This window comes from Oncorhynchus mykiss, chromosome 6 (assembly GCF_057628025.1).
Source record: "Oncorhynchus mykiss isolate SJ-2025 chromosome 6, ASM5762802v1, whole genome shotgun sequence".
In the NCBI taxonomy this organism is placed as follows: domain Eukaryota; kingdom Metazoa; phylum Chordata; class Actinopteri; order Salmoniformes; family Salmonidae; genus Oncorhynchus; species Oncorhynchus mykiss.
In genome coordinates, this window is record NC_143027.1 from 60,347,201 (window position 1) to 60,372,014 (window position 24,814).

Sequence of the window (24,814 nt, forward strand, 5' to 3'; positions counted from 1 at the left end):
TCAGCAACAAGTACGCAAACAGACGTCGATGGCTGGTAGGCGTGGTGGTGTCTGCCAATTTTGACGCGAAAGGCATGTTTTTGTGCGATAACTCGATTGGAGAAGTTTGCTTTTTACTCTCTCGTTGGCAGTCACGAACATTAGTTAGTTAGCGGAAATTGAAAATTAAATGTCTACTAAACTTGCATCTAAAATGGGTATAACCTCTGCAAGAGTTTTACGGTGAGTCTGTAAAACGATGATATTGGCTAGCTAGTATACGTGAGACAGGATCATAGTTCAATCAACATGTACCATTGACTTTAGGTAGCTAACTAACCTGCTTGCCAACAGCTGTTATTATTCAGCTGCTTGATAACCTTCTGGATATAGTTTCCTAAACTCTGCATCTACATTACAGCCAAGCAGATGAGTACGTGCGGTTATCCCTGGTTAAATGTACAGGACTCGGAATTACGACGGGTACAAGTAAAGCAGTAATTTGCCTAGAACTGGTAGCAACATCAATGAAGTTTCCTCTGGACAAAGTACGTTTTTTTTTTTGCATTAGCTTTGATGACAAGGCATCTAGCCTGTTAATCAAATAACCAAATGCCCTGGTGTTGCTCAGGTAACGTGCCCTATGAATACTGCTTTTGTGCTATTCCTCAGGAATATGACTTCAAATTATCCGGGTTGAACAAGAAGCAGTATCAAAGCAATCTGAAGGCCTGAGATTGAATGCATGCTTGGCCTCGAGTCTCACCTAGGAGTCGGAGACCTTACTGTTCAGTTTGGGTGCATGGATGCAATCAAAGTAGCCACCCAGAACGGTGAGAACTTGAAGAGTAGCCTACTCTGGCCAACACACAACTAATCTTCAAATATTTTGTTAACTACTATTTTCAGCAAGTCTTCTCTCCTGAACAAGACACCGTCCTGAATATCATACATTTGTCAATGTAAATATGTTAATTTAATAAGATGAATCCATGTTTGTGTTCCAGGTATGAAGCAAGCCTTCCTGCTGCTCAGTAAAAAGATGTGGACCTGTCAAAACCACTCTTCACTACAGCTGCTTTGAACGCTGCATGCGAGTGAGTGTTACAGTATTTCTGTTACTGTTTATCCATAAACCATTCAACCTGATTATTAATGAAACCTAATCACTATCCCCATGAACATCTCTCCAGATGCTTGAAGATCAAAGTGGATAGGAAGCTGTTAGCATCATCTGGTGCTAAAAAGGGAATCTTTGACAGGCTGTGCACCCAGTTCCAGAAACTGGGACAGGACATCTGCAGTAAGTCTGCTGTTAAATGATAAAGGGGTTTGACTAACATATGGTGGGAAATGGGTGAAAGCCCAGGGAGGGCCTTTGGATTTAAAAATGTACTTCCAAGCAATAACGTTCTGTTGACTAACAATACCTTTTTTTGTGACATACGCTTCCGAAAGCTGGGGTTTGAAATATTGTGGCCTTTTTCATAGTGGCTATTTGTACTTTTGCCCCTGGTGTGGGTTTTTACTTTCCTGGGTGAAAAGAGAATCTAGGTCATTCCTCTCTCTCATTGTTGTCGTGGTTACCGCCTGGTGGGAGAGAGTGGATGTTCTATTTTAGGACTGAAAACTTCAGTGAGTTGGTCTCCCAATCAGGGATGTCCGGATCGCGGCATACAACATGCCTATTACAATCAATCTCAGAATGTCGTAGCTATGATCTTTAAGTATCGCTTGATATTTCTTTTCCCCAATGGAAGAAGCCACTCCACTGAAGAATCTAGTTAAAATGGCACAGAAAAGACGAACACTCATAGAAAATATAGAACAAAGAGGAAGGTACGTGTGACCAAATAATAACCATACCAAATTCCTGATTATGTCCTTAGAAAAGTGTAACTCTTAATCTTTGCTGTATTGCGGGGTTAAAACGGTGTTGGGGGGGGGGGGGGGGGGGGGATATTTTGTGCTGTCTATCAAGGCCATTTTGAGCTCCTGGGCTACAATATCCAGACCCACGACCGGTCCATCGATGTCACTGCATGAAGAGGAATAAACAGATACCCCCATCGCGACGTCCCCAAAGGCTAACTCTCTAGCCCTTGCTATCTCCTTGCTTGCAAATTCGGCCTGCTAACTGCTAGCTTGTTTAGCCCGGTCCGCTAACTGCTACCGTGTTTAGCACCGTCTACTAACTGTTAGCTTGTTAGCACAGGCCTGCTAACCGTCTGAATCGCCGCGTCCCAAACACTCACTGAACCCATATTTACTTTCTATCCCTTTTCGATTTTTAATTTGTTTATACCTTCCGGTAACCTGCCTCACCCAATGTGATACGGAACCGCTATTATCTTTACATTTTTAGAACACACTCAAGAACCTCCAGAAGCTAACCAGCTAACTGGCTACAAGCTATTTGGTCATTGTTAGTTTTCTAACCTGGATAACACTCGCCAGTCCAGCTTCCCTGCCCCATCCACCGCTGCCCCTTGGACACTGATCACTTGGCTACATAGCTGATGCATGCTGGACTGTCCATTAATCACGGTAATCCATTCTGCTTGTTTATGTTTTATCTGTCGGCCCCAGCCGCACTTAGGCTCTGTGTGTAGTTAATCCGACCCTCTCTGCCTAATCAATCGCCATTCTACCTGCTGTTGTTGTGCTAGCTGATTAGCTGTTGTCTCACCTACTGTTTTAGCTAGCTCTCCCAATTCAACACCTGTGATTACTGTATGCCTCGCTGTATGTCTCTCTCAAATGTCAATATGCCTTGTATACTGTTGTGCAGGTTAGTTATCATTGTTTTAGTTTACAATGGAGCCCCTAGTTCCACTCTTTATACCCCTGTTACCTCCTTTGTCCCACCCCCCACACATGCGGTGACCTCACCCATTACAACCAGCATGTCCAGAGATACAACCTCTCTCATCATCACCCAGTGCCTGGGCTTACCTCCGCTGTACCCGCACCCCACCATACCCCTGTTTGCGCATTATGCCCTGAATATATTCTACCATGCCCAGAAACCTGCTCCTCTTATTCTCTGTCCCCAACGCCCTAGGCGACCAGTTTTGATAGCCTTCAGCCGCACCCTCATACTACTCCTTCTCTGTTCCGCGGGTGATGTGGAGGTAAACCCAGGCCCTGCATGTCCCCAGGCACCCTCATTTGTTGACTTCTGTGATCGAAAAAGCCTTGGTTTCATGCATGTCAACATCAGAAGCCTCCTCCCTAAGTTTGTCTTACTCACTGCTCTAGCACACTCTGCTAACCCTGATGTCCTTGCCGTGTCTGAATCCTGGCTCAGGAAGGCCACCAAAAATTCTGAGATTTCCATACCCAACTATAACATCTTCCGTCAAGATAGAACTGCCAAAGGAGGAGGAGTTGCAGTCTACTGCAGAGATAGCCTGCAAAGTAATGTCATACTTTCCAGGTCCATACCCAAACAGTTCGAACTACTAATTTTGAAAATTACTCTCTCCAGAAATAAGTCTCTCACTGTTGCCGCCTGCTACCGACCCCCCTCAGCTCCCAGCTGTGCCCTGGACACCATTTGTGAATTGATCGCCCCCCATCTAGCTTCAGAGTTTGTTCTGTTAGGTGACCTAAACTGGGATATGCTTAACACCCCGGCAGTCCTACAATCTAAGCTAGATGCCCTCAATCTCACTCAAATCATCAAGGAACCCACCAGGTACAACCCTAACTCTGTAAACAAGGGCACCCTCATTGACGTCATCCTGACCAACTGGCCCTCCAAATACACCTCCGCTGTCTTCAACCAGGATCTCATCGATCACTGCCTCATTGCCTGTATCCGCTACGGAGCCGCAGTCAAACGACCACCCCTCATCACTGTCAAACGCTCCCTAAAACACTTCTGTGAGCAGGCCTTTCTAATCGACCTGGCCCGGGTATCCTGGAAGGACATTGACCTCATCCCGTCAGTTGAGGATGCCTGGTCTTTCTTTAAAAGTAACTTCCTCACCATTTTAGATAAGCATGCTCCGTTCAAAAAATGCAGAACTAAGAACAGATATAGCCCCTGGTTCACTCCAGACCTGACTGCCCTCGACCAGCACAAAAACATCCTGTGGCGGACTGCACTAACATCGAACAGTCCCCGCGATATGCAACTGTTCAGGGAAGTCAGGAACCAATACACACAGTCAGTCAGGAAAGCTAAAGCCAACTTCTTCAGGCAGAAGTTTGCATCCTGTAGCTCCAACTCCAAAAAGTTCTGGGACACTGTGAAGTCTATGGAGAACAAGAGCACCTCCTCCCAGCTGCCCACTGCACTGAGGCTAGGTAACACGGTCACCACCGATAAATCCATGATTATCGAAAACTTCAACAAGCATTTCTCAACGGCTGGCCATGCCTTCCGCCTGGCTACTCCAACCTCGTCCAACAGCCCCCCCCCCCCCCCCCCCCCCCCCGCAGCTACTCGCCCAAGCCTCTCCAGGTTCTCCTTTACCCAAATCCAGATAGCAGATGTTCTGAAAGAGCTGCAAAACCTGGACCCGTACAAATCAGCTGGGCTTGACAATCTGGACCCTCTATTCCTGAAACTATCCGCCGCCATTGTCGCAACCCCTATTACCAGCCTGTTCAACCTCTCTTTCATATCGTCTGAGATCCCCAAGGATTGGAAAGCTGCCGCAGTCATCCCCCTCTTCAAAGGGGGCGACACCCTGGACCCAAACTGTTACAGACCAATATCCATCATGCCCTGCCTATCTAAGGTCTTCGAAAGCCAAGTCAACAAACAGATCACTGACCATCTTGAATCCCACCGTACCTTCTCCGCTGTGCAATCTGGTTTCCGAGCCGGTCACGGGTGTACCTCAGCCACGCTCAAGGTACTAAACGATATCATAACCGCCATCGATAAAAGACAGTACTGTGCAGCCGTCTTCATAGACCTTGCCAAGGCTTTCGACTCTGTCAATCACCGTATTCTTATTGGCAGACTCAGTAGCCTCGGTTTTTCGGATGACTGCCTTGCCTGGTTCACCAATTACTTTGCAGACAGAGTTCAGTGTGTCAAATCGGAGGGCATGCTGTCCGGTCCTCTGGCAGTCTCTATGGGGGTGCCACAGGGTTCAATTCTCGGGCCGACTCTTTTCTCTGTATATATCAATGATGTTTCTCATGCTGCGGGCGATTCCCTGATCCACCTCTACGCAGACGACACCATTCTATATACTTCCGGCCCGTCCTTGGACACTGTGCTATCTAACCTCCAAACGAGCTTCAATGCCATACAGCACTCCTTCCGTGGCCTCCAACTGCTCTTAAACGCTAGTAAAACCAAATGCATGCTTTTCAACCGTTCGCTGCCTGCACCCGCACGCCTGACCAGCATCACCACCCTGGATGGTTCCGACCTTGAATATGTGGACATCTATAAGTACCTAGGTGTCTGGCTAGACTCTAAACTCTCCTTCCAGACCCATATCAAACATCTCCAATCGAAAATCAAATCAAGAGTCGGCTTTCTATTCCGCAACAAAGCCTCCTTCACTCACGCCGCCAAACTTACCCTAGTAAAACTGACTATCCTACCGATCCTCGACTTCGGCGATGTCATCTACAAAATTGCTTCCAACACTCTACTCAGCAAACTGGATGCAGTTTATCACAGTGCCATCCGTTTTGTCACTAAAGCACCTTATACCACCCACCACTGCGACTTGTATGCTCTAGTCGGCTGGCCCTCGCTACATATTCGTCGCCAGACCCACTGGCTCCAGGTCATCTACAAGTCCATGCTAGGTAAAGCTCCGCCTTATCTCAGTTCACTGGTTACGATGGCAACACCCATCCGTAGCACGCGCTCCAGCAGGTGTATCTCACTGATCATCCCTAAAGCCAACACCTCATTTGGCCGCCTTTCGTTCCAGTTCTCTGCTGCCTGTGATTGGAATGAATTGCAAAAATCGCTGAAGTTGGAGACTTTTATCTCCCTCACCAACTTCAAACATCTGCTATCTGAGCAGCTAACTGATCGCTGCAGCTGTACATAGTCTATTGGTAAATAGCCCACCCATTTTCACCTACCTCATCCCCATACTGTTTTTATTTATTTATTTTTCTGCTCTTTTGCACACCAATATCTCTACCTTTACATAACCATCTGATCATTTATCACTCCAGTGTTAATCTGCATAATTGTAATTATTACCTTCTCATGCCTTTTGCACACAATGTATATATAGACTCCCCTTTTTCTACTGTGTTATTGACTTGTTAATTGTTTACTCCATGTGTAACTCTGTGTTGTCTGTTCACACTGCTATGCCTTATCTTGGCCAGGTCGCAGTTGCAAATGAGAACTTGTTCTCAACTAGCCTACCTGGTTAAATAAAGGTGAAATAAAAAAATAAAAAATAAAAAAGGCCGACGTCTCAAAAGCAGCAGAAAGAGGACTCTGAGGAGTGCGCTACACAGGATTACGAAGAGTGGAAGCCGAAGAATCTTTGGAAAATGCACTTAAAGCCAAAACATAAAAGTTAATTTGATAGTCAGCTCAGCCATAAAGTGGAAATGTTTTCACAACCTTGGGCTTGTGATCAGTGAAAATGCTGTCTACAGTGCTGAGTAGTGAGGCTGGAGCTCTTGTTTTCTTTGCATGTGAACTCTAATGAGCAGGTACTCGTCTAGTAATGAAGCACATATGCGCTTACTTCAGCTTTTGGAGAAAGTTACCTGACAGGTGTTTTTATTAGTTACATTTTTTTTTTTTTTATCATTGTTTATTGTTTCAACCATGCTTGTTTTATGCTATAAGCCTTACCCTTGTAAGCAAGCATGATGTGTTTGTATTCCATACAGTACTTTGCCTTTTCTGCCCCTCAGTGGCAGTGTATGAGACTTACTTTAAGAGAATTCTGCTGTGCTGTTGCTGGTCAATGTGTTGGATTTGTACAGTTAAGATTAACATTCTGTGGCGTTCACAATTTATGGTGGACAATAGACAGTCTTACCAGTTGGCATTAGCAACTGTTTTTATTTAGACAGACCACAGTATGAGTTGGAAATGGTTCTAAGTTTTTTTTCACCATTCATTTTTCCATCTGGGATTTTAGAACTACTTCCTAAGTTTTGATAACCACACATCTCTCTCATCAATAATTAGCATTGCGAAAGGGTAAATTGCGGCGACTATATTGATGACTACCCTCAGAGGATTACACAGCTATCAAAACGTCTCGCCAATGTAAGCCTATATCTAACACACAATTGAATTAGAATTGTCATTCAAGTGGCGCAGCGGTCTAAAGCACTGCATCTCAGTGCTAGAGGCGTCACTACAGACCCTGGTTTGATTTCAGGCTGTATCACAACCGTCCGTGATTGGGAGTCCCATAGGGCGGTGCATAATTGGCAAGGCATCATCCGGGTTAGGGTTTGGCCGTCAATGGAAATAAGAATTTGTTCTTAACTGACCAGCCTAGTTACATTTTAAACATTCACAATGTGAAAAATGAATGGTGGAAAAACCATTGGAAGCATTTGTGTTTATGGGTGTTATGGTGATTCCACTGTGCCATACTATTGACAATAGTATAAGTCTGGCCATTTGTGGCTTCACTTATTTTAATGAATTAACATTTCTAGTCATTGAGTTATTCTTGGTGAGTTCAAGTGGAGGTGGGGACACTGTCACAAAATAATGCTATATGGGAACACTACTGTCAGTCAGGTTGGGTAGCATGCAAGCAAGTAGCCCATTCAAAGCCTTCATAGAAGGAAAGATTGACAAGACAAGGTCGTCTGTGTGATTTGTAAAGATTCACTTACCATATTAAATAAACCAAAAATGAAAGCCTTGTGAATAAATGTGATTTGTGATTTCAACGTGATGTACATTCAGCAAAGCAGTTCAAACATATGTCAGTAAGAGTTGTCATTAAATAAACAATTACACCGAAGTGCACTGAGCCCAGGGTAATTTAGTGAGCACTAAACAGGAAGACCGCACAAAGTTGTGCACTGTACAGTATAAAAAGTTATTAGAATACTACAGTACACTTCAATGTCCATTGCAATTTGCATACCAATGCCAGACACTGTTGCCGATCACGTTCTGTTGCCTCAGTCCAACTAGCATAATTGGCAGGAATGCCTGCCATTGAGGTACAACTACTCAGTCTTTGACAGTCTTCTCACTGCTATACAGTGTTTATGGGATGATTCTGGCGAAACCTCTTCAGCCTGTTGGCTGCAGCAACCACATAGAAGTGTTTCTGCAAGGAAGTAGAATTTAATTTAGATAACTTTCCTATAAAAAAATAAATAATATATTATTCAGACAATTCACTGTAACACAGATGAAATGTGTACCCCTATGATGGGAACATGTGTAACAGGCTTCAGTCCTCACCTTCCACTGTTTGTGAGCGGCCAGGTAGCGCTGGAGCTTGACTTGAGACTTGAGCCGCACCTGATGCAATTTGGCTTTATCCTCCAGATTGTTCAGCCAGGCATGCTTCATGCAGCCAGTTGCACTGAGGCGACTGCTACAATACAGACCCAGGATAGGAGTATCAGTACACATAGGTTTACGGACAAAATGGACTCATCAAGAGAATTGGTTGACTATAATTTTACACGATGTGATATAACTTCCTAAACCGCATTAATCCTTTCTGTTTATAAACAAGAGTTTTCAATGCCGCTGCCATTATGGGGTGGAAACATTCTCTAACCCATGTCTCATCTAATGCTGGTAGCCTATCATGAAATAGCTGCTGCTAACAGCAGGGATGTACCCATTCCCTGGAAAGAAAAGTAGCCTACAGAGGGAGGCTAATGATGAACCCACCATGGCTGGAAGTGGGAGTTGGGGTGAATAATACACGACTAAGTGCCCCGATTTAGCAATGACCAGATCATTAACGGTGACACAGCACAGAAAGAACAACAAGGAGGCTGTTGCCATCTGCAATCCGGGCTGTCGTTGTTTCCTGCCAGCTGATCACTCAGTGAACAGTCCAGTGTGGAAGCATACACACAACTCACTCAGGCTCTGGCAGTGTAGTTTGCATTTAAATGTGACTCAAATGTGCTACTTTCTATTGACCTTCTATATGCTGTTTATTCAACTCATTTGGATTTCATGGCACATATTCAAATAACCCATTTAGACAAATGGCAAAATGAACCATTAACAGTCCGATTGTGATTCAGTGGCAATGAGGTGCATTCAGTTGGAATATTCCTGCCTTACATAAACAATAGGCCTTTTCATTTTACTAAATGAGATGGTGCTGCAGCCATGATTGAGTGGGGAAAACAATATAAACTAGCACCAACTTCAAACATCTGCTATCTGAGCAGCCATCTGATCATTTATCACTCCAGTGTTAATCTGCTAAATTGTAATTATTCGCCTACCCCCTCATGCCTTTTGCACACAATGTATATAGACTCTTTTTTTTCTTTTTTTTTCTACTGTGTTATTGACTTGTTAATTGTTTACTCCATGTGTAACTCTGTGTTGTCTGTTCACACTGCTATGCTTTATCTTGGCCAGGTAAAATAAAAAATAAACTCCCTTTTTCAGGACCCTGTCTTTCAAAGATAATTCGTAAAAATCCAAATAACTTCACAGATCTTTATTGTAAAGGGTTTAAACACTGTTTCCCATGCTTGTTCAATGAACCATAAACAATTAATGAACATGCACCTGTGGAACGGTCATTAATTATTTATTTATTTATTGAACCTTTATTTAACCAGGTAGGCTAGTTGAGAACAAGTTCTCATTTACAACTGCGACCTGGCCAAGATAAAGCATAGCAATGTGAACAGACAACACAGAGTTACACATGGAGTAAACAATTAACAAGTCAATAACACAGTAGAAGAAAAAAAAAAGAGAGTCTATATACATTGTGTGCAAAAGGCATGAGGAGGTAGGCGAACAATTACAATTTTGCAGATTAACACTGGAGTGATAAATGATCAGATGGTCATGTACAGGTAGAGTTACTGGTGTGCAAAAGAGCAGAAAAGTAAATAAATATAAACAGTATGGGGATGAGGTAGGTAAATTGGGTGGGCTATTTACCGATTAAGACACTAACTGCTTACAGACGGTAGGCAATTAAGGTCACAGTTATGAAAACGTAAGACACTAAAGAGGCCTTTCTACTGACTCTGGAAAAACACCAAAAGAAACATGCCCAGGTGTCCCTGCTCATCTGCGTGAACGTGCCTTAGGCATGCTGCAAGGAGGCATGCAGATCTGCAAGGAGGATTGCAGATGTGGCCAGGGCAATAAATTGCAATGTCCGTACTGTGAGATGCCTAAGACAGCACGACAGGGAGACAGGACGGACAGCTGATCGTCCTCACAGCGGCACACCATGTGTAACAACACCTGCACAGGATCGGTACATCCGAACATCACACCTGAGGGACAGGTACAGGACGGCAACAACAACTGCCTGAGGTTCACCAGGAACGCACAATCCCTCCATCAGCGCTCAGACTGCCCGCAATAGGCTGAGAGAGGCTGGACTGAGGTCTTGTAAGTCCTCACCAGACATCACCGGCAACGTCGCCTATGGGCACAAACCAACTGTTGCTGGACCAGACACGACTGCCAAAAAGTGCTCTTCACTGATGAGTCGAGTTTTTGTCTCACAAGGGGTGATGGTCGGATTTGCGTTTGTCGTCAAAGGAATGAGCGTTACATCGAGGCCTGTACTCTGGAGCGGGATCGATTTGTAGGAGGAGGATCTGTCATGGTCTGGGGCCGTGTGTCACAGCATCATCAGACTGAGCTTGTTGTCATTGCAGGCAATCTTAACGCTGTGGATTACAGGGACGACATCCTCCCCCCTCATGTGGTACCCTTCCTGCATGCTCATCCTGACATGACCCTCCAGCTCCTTTACAATGCCACCAGCCATACTGCTCGTTCTGACAGGAATGTCAGTGTTCTGCCATGGCCAGCGAAGAGCCCAGATCTCAATCCCATTGAGCACATCTGGGACCTGTTGGATCAGAGGGTGAGGGCTAGGGCCATTCCCCCAAAAAAAGTCCCAGAACTTGCAGGTGCCTTGGTGGAAGAGTGGGGTAACATCTCACAGCAAGAACTGGCAAATCTGGTGCAGTCCACGAGGAGGAGATGCACTGCAGTACTCAATGCAGCTGGTGGCCACACCAGATACTGACTGTTACTTTTGACCCCCCCTTTGTTCAGGGACACATTATTCAATTTCTGTTAGTACACATGTCTGTGGAACTTGATCAGTTTATGTCTCAGTTGTTGAATCTCATGTTCATACAAATATTTACACATGTTAAGTTTGCTGAAAATAAACACAGTTGACAGTGAGAGGACGTTTATTTTTTGGCTGAGTTTAGTAAGGAAGATGTAGTATACATACCATTTAGTTGGAATCAGCAGTCTGGTAACAAAGTCCTTAGCTTCCTCTGTGACATTCTCAAATGCCTCTGAATCAAAATCCCAGTTGGCGTGAAGGATGTTGTTCATAGTCTCTGCATCGTTGTCCCCCAGGAATGGAGACAGTCCACTCAGACTATTAAAACAGGGAGATATTCTTGGTTAGTCACATTTTCATACAGTCCTTCTATACATTCACTCATTAGAAAGACAAAGCAGTCATCAAAGTCATGATGCTACAGAGAGCTCTGCCTCAATGTCCTGTTGCATGGAATGAGAGTATGGGCCAGTAAATACAAAGTTTGAGAATATGAATCTTAGACCCATACTGTACCACACTTCAACACAAAGACTGTGGGCAATGGCTATGAAGGTGCAGATGTACATGCCACGTTCCAGAGAAATTGAAACAAAACACACTCGCATGCTGATGCTTACTCTAAATAGAATAGAATAATTAAATTAGCACCATGGAGCCCTGGGTAGTGCTAGGTATTCAGGCAAGCTGGCGGCATAGTAGGACAGCCACACTTTCTTATTTTGAGCGAACCCTCCTAAATCTCCTTGGACAGCTGTCCGGTTATTAGCATTAATTGAATCGTCCGGGTCCTGAGAAAAGACAGGCGACCATTGGGATGCACACAGTTCATTCAGGGCCATGGTTGAGGCTGACAGGCAACATTGCGAGGGGGCAGCAGTGGGTATGACTTTAGTAATAGCTGAACAGTCCTAGTGTGAGTGACAAGAGACAAACGTGCGTTTACAGATGGATGGCAAGCATGTTTCCAGTGGCTAGGATACCATTGGTTGACCCTTTACAACAGATCAGGTCCTCATGTTTCCGCCAGAGGAGACTGGTGGGAGGAGTTATAGGAGGACAGGCTCATTGTAATGGCTGGAATGGAATGGAGTCAAGCATGTGGTTTCCACATGTTTGATATTGTTCCATTTATTGCATTCCAGCCATTACAATGAGCCCATCCTCCTTTAGCTCCTCCCACCAGCCTCCACTGTGTTACAAGGTATACTGATGCTGCTGCCGAGCAGAGGTGTGTGGTGAGTGTATTTGTCAAGCGGAGGTGTTTCTCTCTCTGTGTGTGTGGTAATACTCACAGCATATAAGTAATGACTCCTACACTCCACATGTCCGTTGGGAATGAGACAAAGTCGTAGTTGACCACCTCAGGAGCCAGAAATTCTGGAGTGCCAAAATTGACCTTTAGTTTCTCTCTGGGTCTATACCTGAGGGGAGACAAGCACATTTGAACAATGGGAACATAAAGATCTCACCTATTACAACAGAGCGTCATGGGTGGAGACTCGGAGTTACAGAGATGGCCTACTTTTCACCAATCTGTCTACTGGGTGACTGTTACCATGACTACCTCATTGGCTACTCAATTGAGGATGATGGAAAAAGGGAGATGTCAATAGATGAGATTTGTAGATTAAAACAGCTCTCATCACTTAATGGAGAAAATATTGAGAAACTTACTTTCTGGCCAGACCAAAGTCTATTATCTTGATCTGGTTCCCTGTGGAGTTGACACAAAGAATGTTCTCTGGCTGAGAGGAAATAAGGAGAGCATGTAAGAATCCTCACACCAGGGTGATACGTAATATAATTAAAATCCATGTCAAACTAACAAGTATTGCAATATATTCTATGTATAATATATGATTTCTACCTTGAGGTCTAAATGGAGAATGTATTGCTGATGGAGGTACTGTACCCCCTCACAGATCTGTCTCATAAACACGATGGCATCCAGCTCTGTCAGCTGGTAGTTCTCGTCAACGATCCGGTCAAACAACTCACCACCGTCCACACTGCAAAGACAGGGAGCTGGTCAGTGCCATAAAAGTGATATTGTTCTACTGTGCAAGAAGCAAAAGAGGAAATTGAGTGGCCTAGAGTTTAATTCCACTAAAACAATGCTTTGTAGCCTGGAACAGTGTTTGCCGTACCCACATGAAATGCAGATAGGTGGTGCTATTTGAGTAGCAATTTCTAAATACTGACTTCATGAGTATAATGACTTACTACTCCATAATAAGCGTAAGGTTTGTCCGTGACTCAAAGGCATCATAAAGCTGAATCAGGTTCACATGGTTAAGTTGGTTCATCACCCCTATTTCATTCTTCACTTCATCCTGTGTTGCCCAGTGGGAGGAAGGAGAGAGAGAGAATAAGGAAATAAGAGAAGAGAGAGCAGGAAGTCACTCAACCTCAGCTAAATGAAAATCACAATCTATCACATTTCATGATTTTAGAAGAAAATAAATCTAACCACTCTGGAGGGTGCTTATGCCCATATCAATTGTATGTATATGGCACTATACCTTAAACACTGAACATTGAACAATGTATTATGCAGACCTGGGTTCAAATCAATTATGAATATATATCTACCCTGGATTGCTGATGCTATGTATTGGCCAGTGAGAGGCTTTGAAGCCATATTGGCACACTCCAGTAGGCACAGTCCTCCATAGGAATGAATGGAATTCTACAGTATTTCAATTAAATGTTCAAGGTCAAAATGACATGTATTTAAGTATTTTTGTTGTTGTAGTGGGAACAGTGACATTAGTAATCTACATTTTTTGACTGTAATTTTAAAGTAAACATGAAGGTGTCTGTAATAAAATAAATGTGGCAAAATGAACATAGACATTAATAAATGCATGTCTATAGCTTCCAAAATATTTTTTACAATGGTGGGGGAGTGCTAAAACGGAGGCTTGGTGACTTCAACACACCACCCCCTATCAGTCATCTAATAATGTGGCCCCAATCAACTACTTATAAATAGCCTACTATTTAAAAGTATTTTCAAATACATAATTTCAAATTCCTAACCGACCTGGGTTAAATGCATGGGAGTGTATTTGAGTCAGTGTATTTTACTGTTTTCAAATACATGCCAATACATTCCAAGCTTATTTCCAAATACATTCCAATATTCAAATACTTGTCTCTTACAGTAAAAAATATATATTTGATATTATTTGAAATACCCTAAAACACTACTTGAACCCTGGTATTATTCCACTAAGAAACAAATGAAAATTGGATGTTTCTGATATGTATGAGTACATAAGAGCAATTTGCCATGGAAATCCCGTAATTATCTCTGAACAAAATGAGTACATGACATACAGTGCCTTGCGAAAGTATTCGGCCCCCTTGAACTTTGCGACCTTTTGCCACATTTCAGGCTTCAAACATAAAGATATAAAACTGTATTTTTTTGTGAAGAATCAACAACAAGTGGGACACAATCATGAAGTGGAACGACATTTATTGGATATTTCAAACTTTTTTAACAAATCAAAAACTGAAAAATTGGGCGTGCAAAATTATTCAGCCCCTTTACTTTCAGTGCAGCAAACTCTACAGAAGTTCAGTGAGGATCTCTGAATGATCCAACGTTGACCTAAATGACTAATGATGATAAATACAATCCACCTGTGTGTAATCAAGTCTCCGTATAAATGCACCTGCACTGTGGTAGTCTCAGAGGTCCGTTAAAAGCGCAGAGAGCATCATGAAGAACAAGGAACACACCAGGCAGGTCCGAGATACTGTTGTGAAGAAGTTTAAAGACGGATTTGGATACAAAAATATTTCCCAAGCTTTAAACATCCCAAGGAGCACTGTGCAAGCGATAAGATTGAAATGGAAGGAGTATCAGACCACTGCAAATCTACCAAGACCTGGCCGTCCCTCTAAACTTTCAGCTCATACAAGGAGAAGACTGATCAGAGATGCAGCCAAGAGGCCCATGATCACTCTGGATGAACTGCAGAGATCTACAGCTGAGGTGGGAGACTCTGTCCATAGGACAACAATCAGTCGTATATTGCACAAATCTGGCCTTTATGGAAGAGTGGCAAGAAGAAAGCCATTTCTTAAAGATATCCATAAAAAGTGTTGTTTAAAGTTTGCCACAAGCCACCTGGGAGACACACCAAACATGTGGAAGAAGGTGCTCTGGTCAGATGAAACCAAAATTGAACTTTTTGGCAACAATGCAAAACGTTATGTTTGGCGTAAAAGCAACACAGCTCATCACCCTGAACACACCATCCCCACTGTCAAACATGGTGGTGGCAGCATCATGGTTTGGGCCTGCTTTTCTTCAGCAGGGACAGGGAAGATGGTTAAAATTGATGGGAAGATGGATGGAGCCAAATACAGGACCATTCTGGAAGAAAACCTGATGGAGTCTGCAAAAGACCTGAGACTGGGACGGAGATTTGTCTTCCAACAAGACAATGATCCAAAACATAAAGCAAAATCTACAATGGAATGGTTCAAAAATAAACATATCCAGGTGTTAGAATGGCCAAGTCAAAGTTCAGACCTGAATCCAATCGAGAATCTGTGGAAAGAACTGAAAACTGCTGTTCACAAATGCTCTCCATCCAACCTCACTGAGCTCGAGCTGTTTTGCAAGGAGGAATGGGAAAAAATGTCAGTCTCTCGATGTGCAAAACTGATAGAGACATACCCCAAGCGACTTACAGCTGTAATCGCAGCAAAAGGTGGCGCTACAAAGTATTAACTTAAGGGGGCTGAATAATTTTGCACGCCCAATTTTTCAGTTTTTGATTTGTTAAAAAAGTTTGAAATATCCAATAAATGTCGTTCCACTTCATGATTGTGTCCCACTTGTTGTTGATTCTTCACAAAAAAATACAGTTTTATATCTATATGTTTGAAGCCTGAAATGTGGCAAAAGGTCGCAAAGTTCAAGGGGGCCGAATACTTTCGCAAGGCACTGTATTGGACATAAGAAACATCGTGCTTTGCTCAGTGTATGGTTGAGTGTCTCAGAGTTTTTGATTGATTAAAAATACATTATTAATCACAAATTCAATACCAGCTTTCTGTTGTACTCATTCAATGTGTCAATAAAGGCAAGGTCAGAAGAAAGTTAGAAAATTAGAAAATTAAAGTTAGAAAATTAAGTTAGAAAATTAAAACAGCGCTTATAAAGAGTGTGGTGAATAGTAGGTGCAATTCGAGTCACATGTTTGAAGGCGAAGGATGTGAAATTAATCTCGATGGGATCCGTGGTGGATTTTGGTTAAGAGAAGAGACACAGGTGCATGCTGTATGTACATATGTGCTCTTTAAAAGTGCAATATGCAGAAATCAATCCCCCATTTCCTGGTTGCTAAAATTGTAATAGTTCGCCTACTTTCAGTTTATGTGACAAAACAAGCAATGCATAGTGTACAATCATTGTACCATCTAAACTGCTGTGAATTATATTTTCAATAACCAAAAATATTGTATTTTCAGCTGTTTGAAGCTGTTTTAGAGCCAAAAATTAAAAGACACAAAAATGAAACTTATGAACGGGAAGTTCAGAAATAGCGCGCATAAAACAGTTCTACCGCTTCTTATGCCAGGTGGACACTACATGACTTTCAAAATCCAAAATCCAAACATCGCTGAACCTCTCACATTAAACAACTGTCTTTCCTGTGTTTATTTGTCTTGCTTGTGCACACTAATCGATCTGGCACATATGGTGTGTCACACACTACAAGATTCTTCACTTGGTTATGAGGATTCTCCATACCACCACGCTGTCTCGTGAAAACAATGACAGGATGATGTGATTCGATTGTTAACATAGCTAGAATGAGCTGTGGCTCAAAGCAGCCTCAGAAAAGCTTTCAGGCAGACATTCACGCTTGCCATACAGAGCTGACATTTGTAGCCAACATTTTGAAATTAATAACATTGCTTCTGAACTTCATAGCTGTAACGATTTTACACTTTAGCTTTGGTCAAAGGCAAGTACAAATGCATTCACCCTGCGTCCCACTGCTGGCTTGTCTCTGAAGCTAAGCAGGGTCGGTCCTGTTCGGTCCTTGGATGGAATACCAGATGCTGCTGAAGTGGTGTTGGAGGGCCAGTAGGAGGCAGTCTTTCCTCTGGTCTAAAAAAAAATCCCCAGGGCAGTGATTGGGGACATTGCCCTTTGTAGGGTGCCATCTTTTGTATGGGATGTTAAATGGGTGTCCTGACTCTCTGTGGTCACTAAAGATCCCATTGCACTTGTTGTAAGAGTAGGGGTGTTAACCCTGGTGTCCTGGCTAAATTCCCAATCTGGCCCTCATACTATCATGTCCACCTAATCATCCCCAGCTTCCAATTGGCTCATTCATTCCCCTGTAACTATTCTTGAGTTTTTTGCTGTAAATGAGAATGTGTTCTCAGTCAACTTACCTGGTAAAATAAGGGATAATACATAAAACACTAGTAGTAGTCATGGCTCCTGCAGGAGAGTACACTTTCTGGGTGATGTGATACTACGTCATCTCACTGGCTTCTTCTCTGGTGAGCGCTCATTGGCTACTGTTGATCACCGTTCACAAAATTTTTTGTTGCACTTCTCACACCACAAAAGTATTGCAGATTTTGCGCCGATAAAATCAAACCCGTTTGAAAATATTGGGACTTCTGGGACTGCTCAACGGCGAGATCGGTAGCCCTCAGATTGTTTCTCTGACCCGCTCACATTAAATGAGAGTCTGTGACGGCCGCATGCCCGAGTAGGCAAACGACATTGGGATTTTGTCTTGTTTGGGATAGCTAAATTGGTGTGAAAATTGTGTACTGTAGACCCGGCTTGATGTCAATGAAAATAACAGATCAATAATTCAGATTTCTATGTGAATATGGTCAGTTCACCACAAAAGTTAGATATTGCGACTTTAATTTCATTGCAGAGTATTTTTTTTAAATTTTGAGATAGAGAGAGCTTGTGTGTGTGTGTGTGTGTGTGTGTGTGTGTGTATGTGTGTGTGTGTGTGTGTGTGTGTGTGTGTGTGTGTGTGTGTGTGTAAGTGTGACTAGCTCTTTAATCTGCGGCTAGAGAATTACTCACATTGAACCTCATAAATAAACTTAGAGAGAGGTCAGGGTGGGTGTGTAAGGTTGGAGTCAGAGAGAGGAGGGGTACAAAGACCACAGGTCTGTTGTTGTATATCCACTTACTCTCTCCCTCATTCCCTTTACTTTGATCAACTTCGCAGCGAGGATTAGGCCCGATGACAGTTCTGCGCACTTATGGACCTGCCCAAAACGTCCCCTGTGGAAACAAGGACACTTATGAGTGCATAGATACTTTACATACACTACCGTTCAAAAGCTTTTTTTCTTCTTTTTTTGTCCATTAAAATAACATCAAATTGATAAGAAATACAGTGTAGACATTGTTAATGATGTAAATGACTATTGTAGCTGGAAATGGCAGATTTTTTATGGAATATCTACATAGGCGTACAGAGGCCCATTATCAGCAACCATCACTCCTGTGTTCCAATAGCACGTTGTGTTAGCTAATCTTAGTTTATCATTTTAAAAGGCTAATTGATCAGAAAACCCTTTTGCAATTATGTTAGCACAGCTGAAAACTGTTGTTCTGATTAAAGAAGCAATAGTACACAGCATTGTATGAGATCTTCAGTTTCTTGGCAATTTCTCGCATGGAATAGCCTTCATTTCTCAGAACAGGAATAGACTGACGAGTTTCAGAAGAAAGTTCTTTGTTTCTGGACATTTTGAGCCTGTAATCGAACCCACAAATGCTGATACAAATCCAGATACTCAACTTGTCTAAAGAAGGCCAGTTTTATTGCTTCTTTAATCAGCTCAACAGTTTTCAGCTGTGCTAACATAATTGCAAAGGGGTTTTCTAATGATCAATTAGTCTTATAAAACGATAAACTTAGATTAGCTAACACAACGTGCCATTGGAACACAGGAGTTGCTGATAATGGGCCTCTGTACTCCTACGTAGATATTCCATAAAAGCATCTGCCGTTTCCAGCTACAATAGTCATTTACATAATTAACTATGTCTACACTGTATTTCTTATCAATTTGATGTTATTTTAATGGGGGGAAAAAAAAGTTGCTTTTCTTTCAAAAACAAAGACATTTCTAAGTGACCCCAAACTTTTGAACGGTAGTGTACATGTGAAAGAAACAGGTGTCAACGCGAATATTTGTTCATAGACATTTATGAACATACATCCTAGCCGCGCAAGCACAGACTCAACGTTGTATTCTCAGAATCCGTGCTTCAGGTTATGTAGAACCTTTAAAATGCTAGAACTCAAGGCTACATACACCCCGACAAAGGCACCAAAGAGCACAGCACAGACCCACAAGCAGTCAATCTTGAGGGGTATCCTTTGCGATAACCTCAGTCAGGGCTTTGCAGACATTCAAGGACCTGTTTTACTCCTCTGGTTTCATTGGAGGTATATCATCATCCGCCACACATGGAGAGTTTACTAAGCCAACTTTTTTATGTAGCGAGAGAGCGCCTCTACTCTACATGGACCATGGAGATTTTAAATGCCCCTATGCAAATGGACACTCAACACCTGCCCAAAATAATACCCTGTCCATGACAAGCATAAAATAAGCCCGTGCTTATTTGCAGACTCTGTGGGGGATTAGCCATGTCTGCGTTGCCAGTTGTTCAGATCTGCTGCTGCTACGTACTATCTCTCCTTGATTTGCCCATCGCCTTGTATCATGCTATACTGCACAGTCTGTCAGTCTGCTAGCCCTGTTTATCTGCTAATGCTGCACCTGGTTACCACTGCTGCAGCAAGCTGCTCCTCTTGTGTTTTCTACATCGTTGCTGTCAGTCAACATCATTGGGTAGATGCCAACCTGACAGTCTATTTATAGGAGTAGAATAACAGTTGGTAACCCTCACTTACAGTAAGTATGTTGTGTTTGGGGGGGGGGGGGGGGGTAACAATAATGGGAATAATATATGCAACACCACAGTCTGTGTGTACGGTAAACACATTCTCGTTGCCCTTAAGATTTAGGACTCACCCTCCAAGAACCGCGTTAGGCTTTACAGCGTAATAAGAGCCCATCGGGACTTGCTTGGCACTCACAATGCGGTGCTCAAAGGGAGCGGGCAAGGGTGGGCAGTCATCTGGAAGAGAAGAGCACCAGAGCATGATTTATTATATGCTTGGTGGTATGGGTAATGATCTGTGGACTTATTGGAAGATTGACAGACCACGAGGAGCATATTTCATACTGCATTTCACTCAGTAACATAGCGCTGTGAAATCCATATTGTGATGAAAATGACATTGATATTGCACTTCTTACCTATGACCAATAGTTGTGCATCCAGGCCTGCCGCCTGTGCAGCTGCTGTAGGGTTTGTAACAACTAAAGAGGGAGTTGGCTGAGGGATAACTGGTTTTGCAGAGTATTTCACTGCCTCAGACTCTGGTTGAGGTGGAACAGGTTTGTGCTGCTCTGTGGCCGCCACCGGCTCAGGCTGGACCTGAGGGACAATCGTTGCGGACTCTGGTTTGGTGACCACATCCAGTGGGCTTGTTAGCGCACTGCTGCACGGGGTTGGTGGTGTTACAATGATAACAGGTTCCTGAGGACTGACTGCAGCCTTTGTAAAGTCCTCTTCAGGGAGGGGGTCATCCTTGGAAGGAAGAGAAACACTTTCAGGGGCTTGCTCCAGCGGTTGCTCCTCAGTGGTGGAGATAGGTGGCTGTGATACAGTGGGCCCTGGACCTTTTGGAACCTCGGTCTCCTTGACTTTGATGTACTGACTGTCTAACTCACTGCTCACCGAAATCATGGTCACATCAGGAGTCCTAGCAACACAGTAACATTACAAAACAGTCAACGTTTGAACAATGCATAGACCTACACTTTTTCTTCATTAATGAAACAGAATATACATGTAACTAATGAAACCAACGTGACAGCAATATATTAGATTGCATTTTAGATTAGGGTGTGTTTATCAATCACATGTACAGGGACGCATATGTAATTGCTGGGTACAGTGAAAATATTATGCTCCGGGCACCAAAAGCGCAGGTCGAAATATAGATAGCCTATTTTATTTATTTTATTTTTTTACCTTTATTTAACTAGGCAAGTCAGTTAAGAACAAATTCTTATTTTCAAGGAACAGTCTGTTCAGGGGCAGAACGACAGATTTGTACCTTGTCAGCTCGGGGATTTGAACTTGCAACCTTGCGGTTACTAGTCCAATGCTCTAACCACTAGGCTACCCCCTATCACCCATATTGTTACTATGAGTAGTGAGATACTGATTCTCAGTAACCCCCATTCAAGTACCCCCCATTCTTGGAATGCCACTTAGAGTAGGCATGTAAAAATTGGCAACAACAGAAGGACCCTTTGATGTTCTTTATCCCCTTTAGCATGTGCCTCGTGTTTCTCACCCTACTCCGAGTGAGAGCCCACTGCCACTTGAAACCCTTTCATTAGAGACATGAAAAGGCAGCAGTGGGTTTTAGCTTGAGGATCATTTATTAAATCCCCCCTGTGCTTTCACATTTCTAGCTGAAAGTGTACGTCAGTGATTGCAGGTGCTTTGTTAGATCTCTTTGATGACAATTGATGTCAACTCAACAGATCCACCTGTCACGCTTTTCATAACCCTGTTGGGAGTAATGGTACGGCTATTTGTTGACAGCAAAAGAAAAGCACTTAATAACAAGAGAGATTGCACTTTGGATAACTGGCATTTTCTATTGGTTAAGAATCAGTGACAGCCTACCTCCTCAGCTCAGAGAGCACTTCGATGGTGACCTCCACCTGAGCTACGACCACATCAGGGGCAAAGGTCTGGACTCTGGTGGGCTCTCTGCTCTTTAAGGTGACCTCTTTTGGCTTGCGAGAGCCTTTACTACCCCAATCACTATTGGTAGATGGGAATATAGCCTCGTCGACTGCAGGGCCATCTGTGAGAGCTTCGGATAACCTGCAGGGACCAGGCTCAGGAGGAGTTGGGACTTCCACTCCATGGTCTGCGGCCTTCGCTTCCTTTACAGGGAGCTCTACCGCCTTCTGGTCACCTGTGGGAGAACAGCAGCATATTTAACAAAAGGAATAAGCTCAAGTAATCACTCATTTGCTTATGGAATCCCCATCCACTCACATTAACTTTGCAGAAAATATCCAGGCAGTTGTCAGTAACTGGTCAACATTGACTGAAAGCACCTTAAAACGCATTTGATGTAAGGAATGGGATATACATTACCAGTCAAAAGTTTGGACACACCTACTAATTCAAGGGTTTCTCTTTATTTGTACTATTTTCTACCATTGTAGAACAATAGTGAAGACATCAACAGTATGAAATAACACATGTGGAATCATGTAGTAACCAAAAGAAAAGTGTTAAACAAATCAAAATATACTTGAGATTCTTCAAAGTAGCCACCCTTAGCCTTGATGACAGCTTTGCACACACTGTACAAATAATGTTTGATTGATTAATTGATCCAGGCTGTATTACAACTGGACATGATTGGGAGTCCCAGAGGGCGGCGCACAATTGGTCAGCGTTGTCCGGGTTTGGCCGGTGTAGGCCGTCATTGTAAATAAGAATATGTTCTTAACTGACTTGAGTAGTTAAATAAAGGTTACATTTGAAAAAATTAAATTAAATAGAAAAACATTAACTGAAAAATATGCATCAATGCCAACAGATAACACAGAGACAAGTCCAGCTTACCTGTGGCGATTTGTAAGCCCTCTTCCTGGACCTGAGTCCCCTGGTCGCAAAGAGTGACTTTAGGCTTTACTCTGCTATCTTCTGATTTTGTTTTCTGAGGGAAGAGAACATCTTTCATATATATTGTTGCTTACTACTCCATCCCAATCAGGTTTAACAATCATTCTCCCACCAATGTGGTATCGTTTGAACAAGATAAACCACATATAGCAAACAGAATAAATAAAAAAGTTAAAAGCTGAAATATCTAAATGTTTGTTCACATTCACTCATCGCCACATTGCCAATACATCAGGCATGGAGTATGATTGAGGCATGGTCTTTTTTAGTATTAATGCTGAACTGGTATGGCATATTTGAAATGACAACACATAACTGATAACAGATGCCTACTGGGCCGACTCAGCTGGACTCTGTTATTAGTTTACACTAAGCCATGAGTAACTGGGAGATAGATGCCAGCAGTGGATATGGCCTGGAAGTACACCGCAGGGTCATAGCATGGGAGGGCAAGAAGCAATGTTGTTGTGATCTGTGTTCGCACGGCATACCTTACTGGCTCTCATTATAGAGTCCATCTGTCTGCCTAACACTAAATGAAACTGCACTATCTCCACTAGAGGTGGACCGATTAATCAGAATGGCCGATTAATTATGGCTGAGTTCAAGTTTTCATGACAATCGGTAATCAGCATTTTTGGACACCGATTGTGGCCGATTACATTGTACTCCGCGAGAAGCCTGCGTGGCAGGCTGACTACCTGTTACGCGAGTGCAGCAAGAAGCCAAGGTAAGTTGCTAGCTAGCATTACATTTATCTTATAAAAAACAATCAATCTTAACACAATCACTAATTAACTACACATGTTTGATGATATTACTAGTTTATCTAGCTTGTCTTGCGTTGCATATAATCGATGCGGTGCCTGTTCAATTCTCATCGAATCACAGCCTACTTTGCCAAACGAGTGATGATTTAACAAGCGCATTCGCGAAAAAAGCACTGTCGTTGCACCAATGTGTACCTAACCATAAACATCAATGCCTTTCTTTAAAATCAATACACAAGTATATATTTTAAACCTGCATATTTAGTTAATATTGCCAGCTAACATGAATTTATTTTTAACTAGGGAAATTGCGTCACTTATCTTGCGTTCCGTGCAAGCAGTCAGGGTATATGCAGCAGTTTGGGCTGCCTGGCTTGTTGCGAAGTGTGTGAAGACCATTTCTTCCTAACAAAGACCGTAATTATTTTGCCAGAATTGTACATAATTATGACATAACATCGAATATATATAATATATATTTAGACTTAGGGATGCCACCCGTTAGATAAAATACAGAAAGGTTCCGTATTTCACTGAAATAATAAACGTTTTGTTTTCAAAATGATAGTTTCCGGATTTGACCATATTATTTCTGTGTGTTATTATGTTATAATTAAGTTTATGATTTGATATAGCAGTTTGCCAGCAGCTCTTCGCTGTGCTTCAAGCATTGACCTGTTTATGACTTCAAGCCTATCAACTCCCGAGATTAGGCTGGTGTAACCATATGAAATGGCTAGCTAGTTAGCGGGGTACGCACTAATAGCGTTTCAATCGGTGACATCACTCGCTCTGAGACCTTGAAGTAGTTGTTCCCCTTGCTCGGCAAGGGCCCCTGCTTTTGTGGAGCGATGAGTAACGATGCTTCGAGGGTGGCTGTTGTCGATGTGTTCCTGGTTCGAGCCCAGGTAGGGGCGAGGAGAGGGACGGACGCTATACTGTTACACTTGCAATACTATGGTGCTTATAAGAACATCCAATAGTCAAAAGGTTAATGA

The 24,814-nt window shown here is 42.9% G+C and overlaps 1 protein-coding gene and 1 pseudogene across 3 annotated transcripts in view; one reads left to right on the forward strand and one right to left on the reverse strand.

Annotated features, from left to right (window-relative positions):
* The first annotated feature begins 47 nt into the window (after window positions 1-47).
* LOC110526265 (origin recognition complex subunit 6-like) lies at window positions 48-1,079 on the forward strand (annotated as a pseudogene). Its single transcript, XR_016496788.1, has 4 exons — window positions 48-222; window positions 401-527; window positions 652-812; window positions 987-1,079. The product of XR_016496788.1 is annotated as an origin recognition complex subunit 6-like (transcript).
* A 5,898-nt stretch (window positions 1,080-6,977) lies between these two features.
* The window catches only part of mylk3 (myosin light chain kinase 3), a 43,741-nt gene continuing 25,904 nt past the window's right edge, over window positions 6,978-24,814 (reverse strand). For both annotated transcript variants that reach the window (XM_021607078.3, XM_021607075.3), the window contains exons 2-13: window positions 22,987-23,080; window positions 22,027-22,324; window positions 20,580-21,088; window positions 20,292-20,397; window positions 18,429-18,522; window positions 13,452-13,561; window positions 13,096-13,237; window positions 12,903-12,973; window positions 12,521-12,649; window positions 11,391-11,543; window positions 8,375-8,510; window positions 6,978-8,237 (exon numbers count right to left, since the gene is read on the reverse strand). In XM_021607078.3, coding sequence (XP_021462753.3) covers window positions 8,163-8,237; window positions 8,375-8,510; window positions 11,391-11,543; window positions 12,521-12,649; window positions 12,903-12,973; window positions 13,096-13,237; window positions 13,452-13,561; window positions 18,429-18,522; window positions 20,292-20,397; window positions 20,580-21,088; window positions 22,027-22,324; window positions 22,987-23,080 — 1,917 coding nt within the window. In that variant the 3' untranslated portion in view covers window positions 6,978-8,162. The remainder of the gene's footprint in view (window positions 8,238-8,374; window positions 8,511-11,390; window positions 11,544-12,520; window positions 12,650-12,902; window positions 12,974-13,095; window positions 13,238-13,451; window positions 13,562-18,428; window positions 18,523-20,291; window positions 20,398-20,579; window positions 21,089-22,026; window positions 22,325-22,986; window positions 23,081-24,814) is intronic.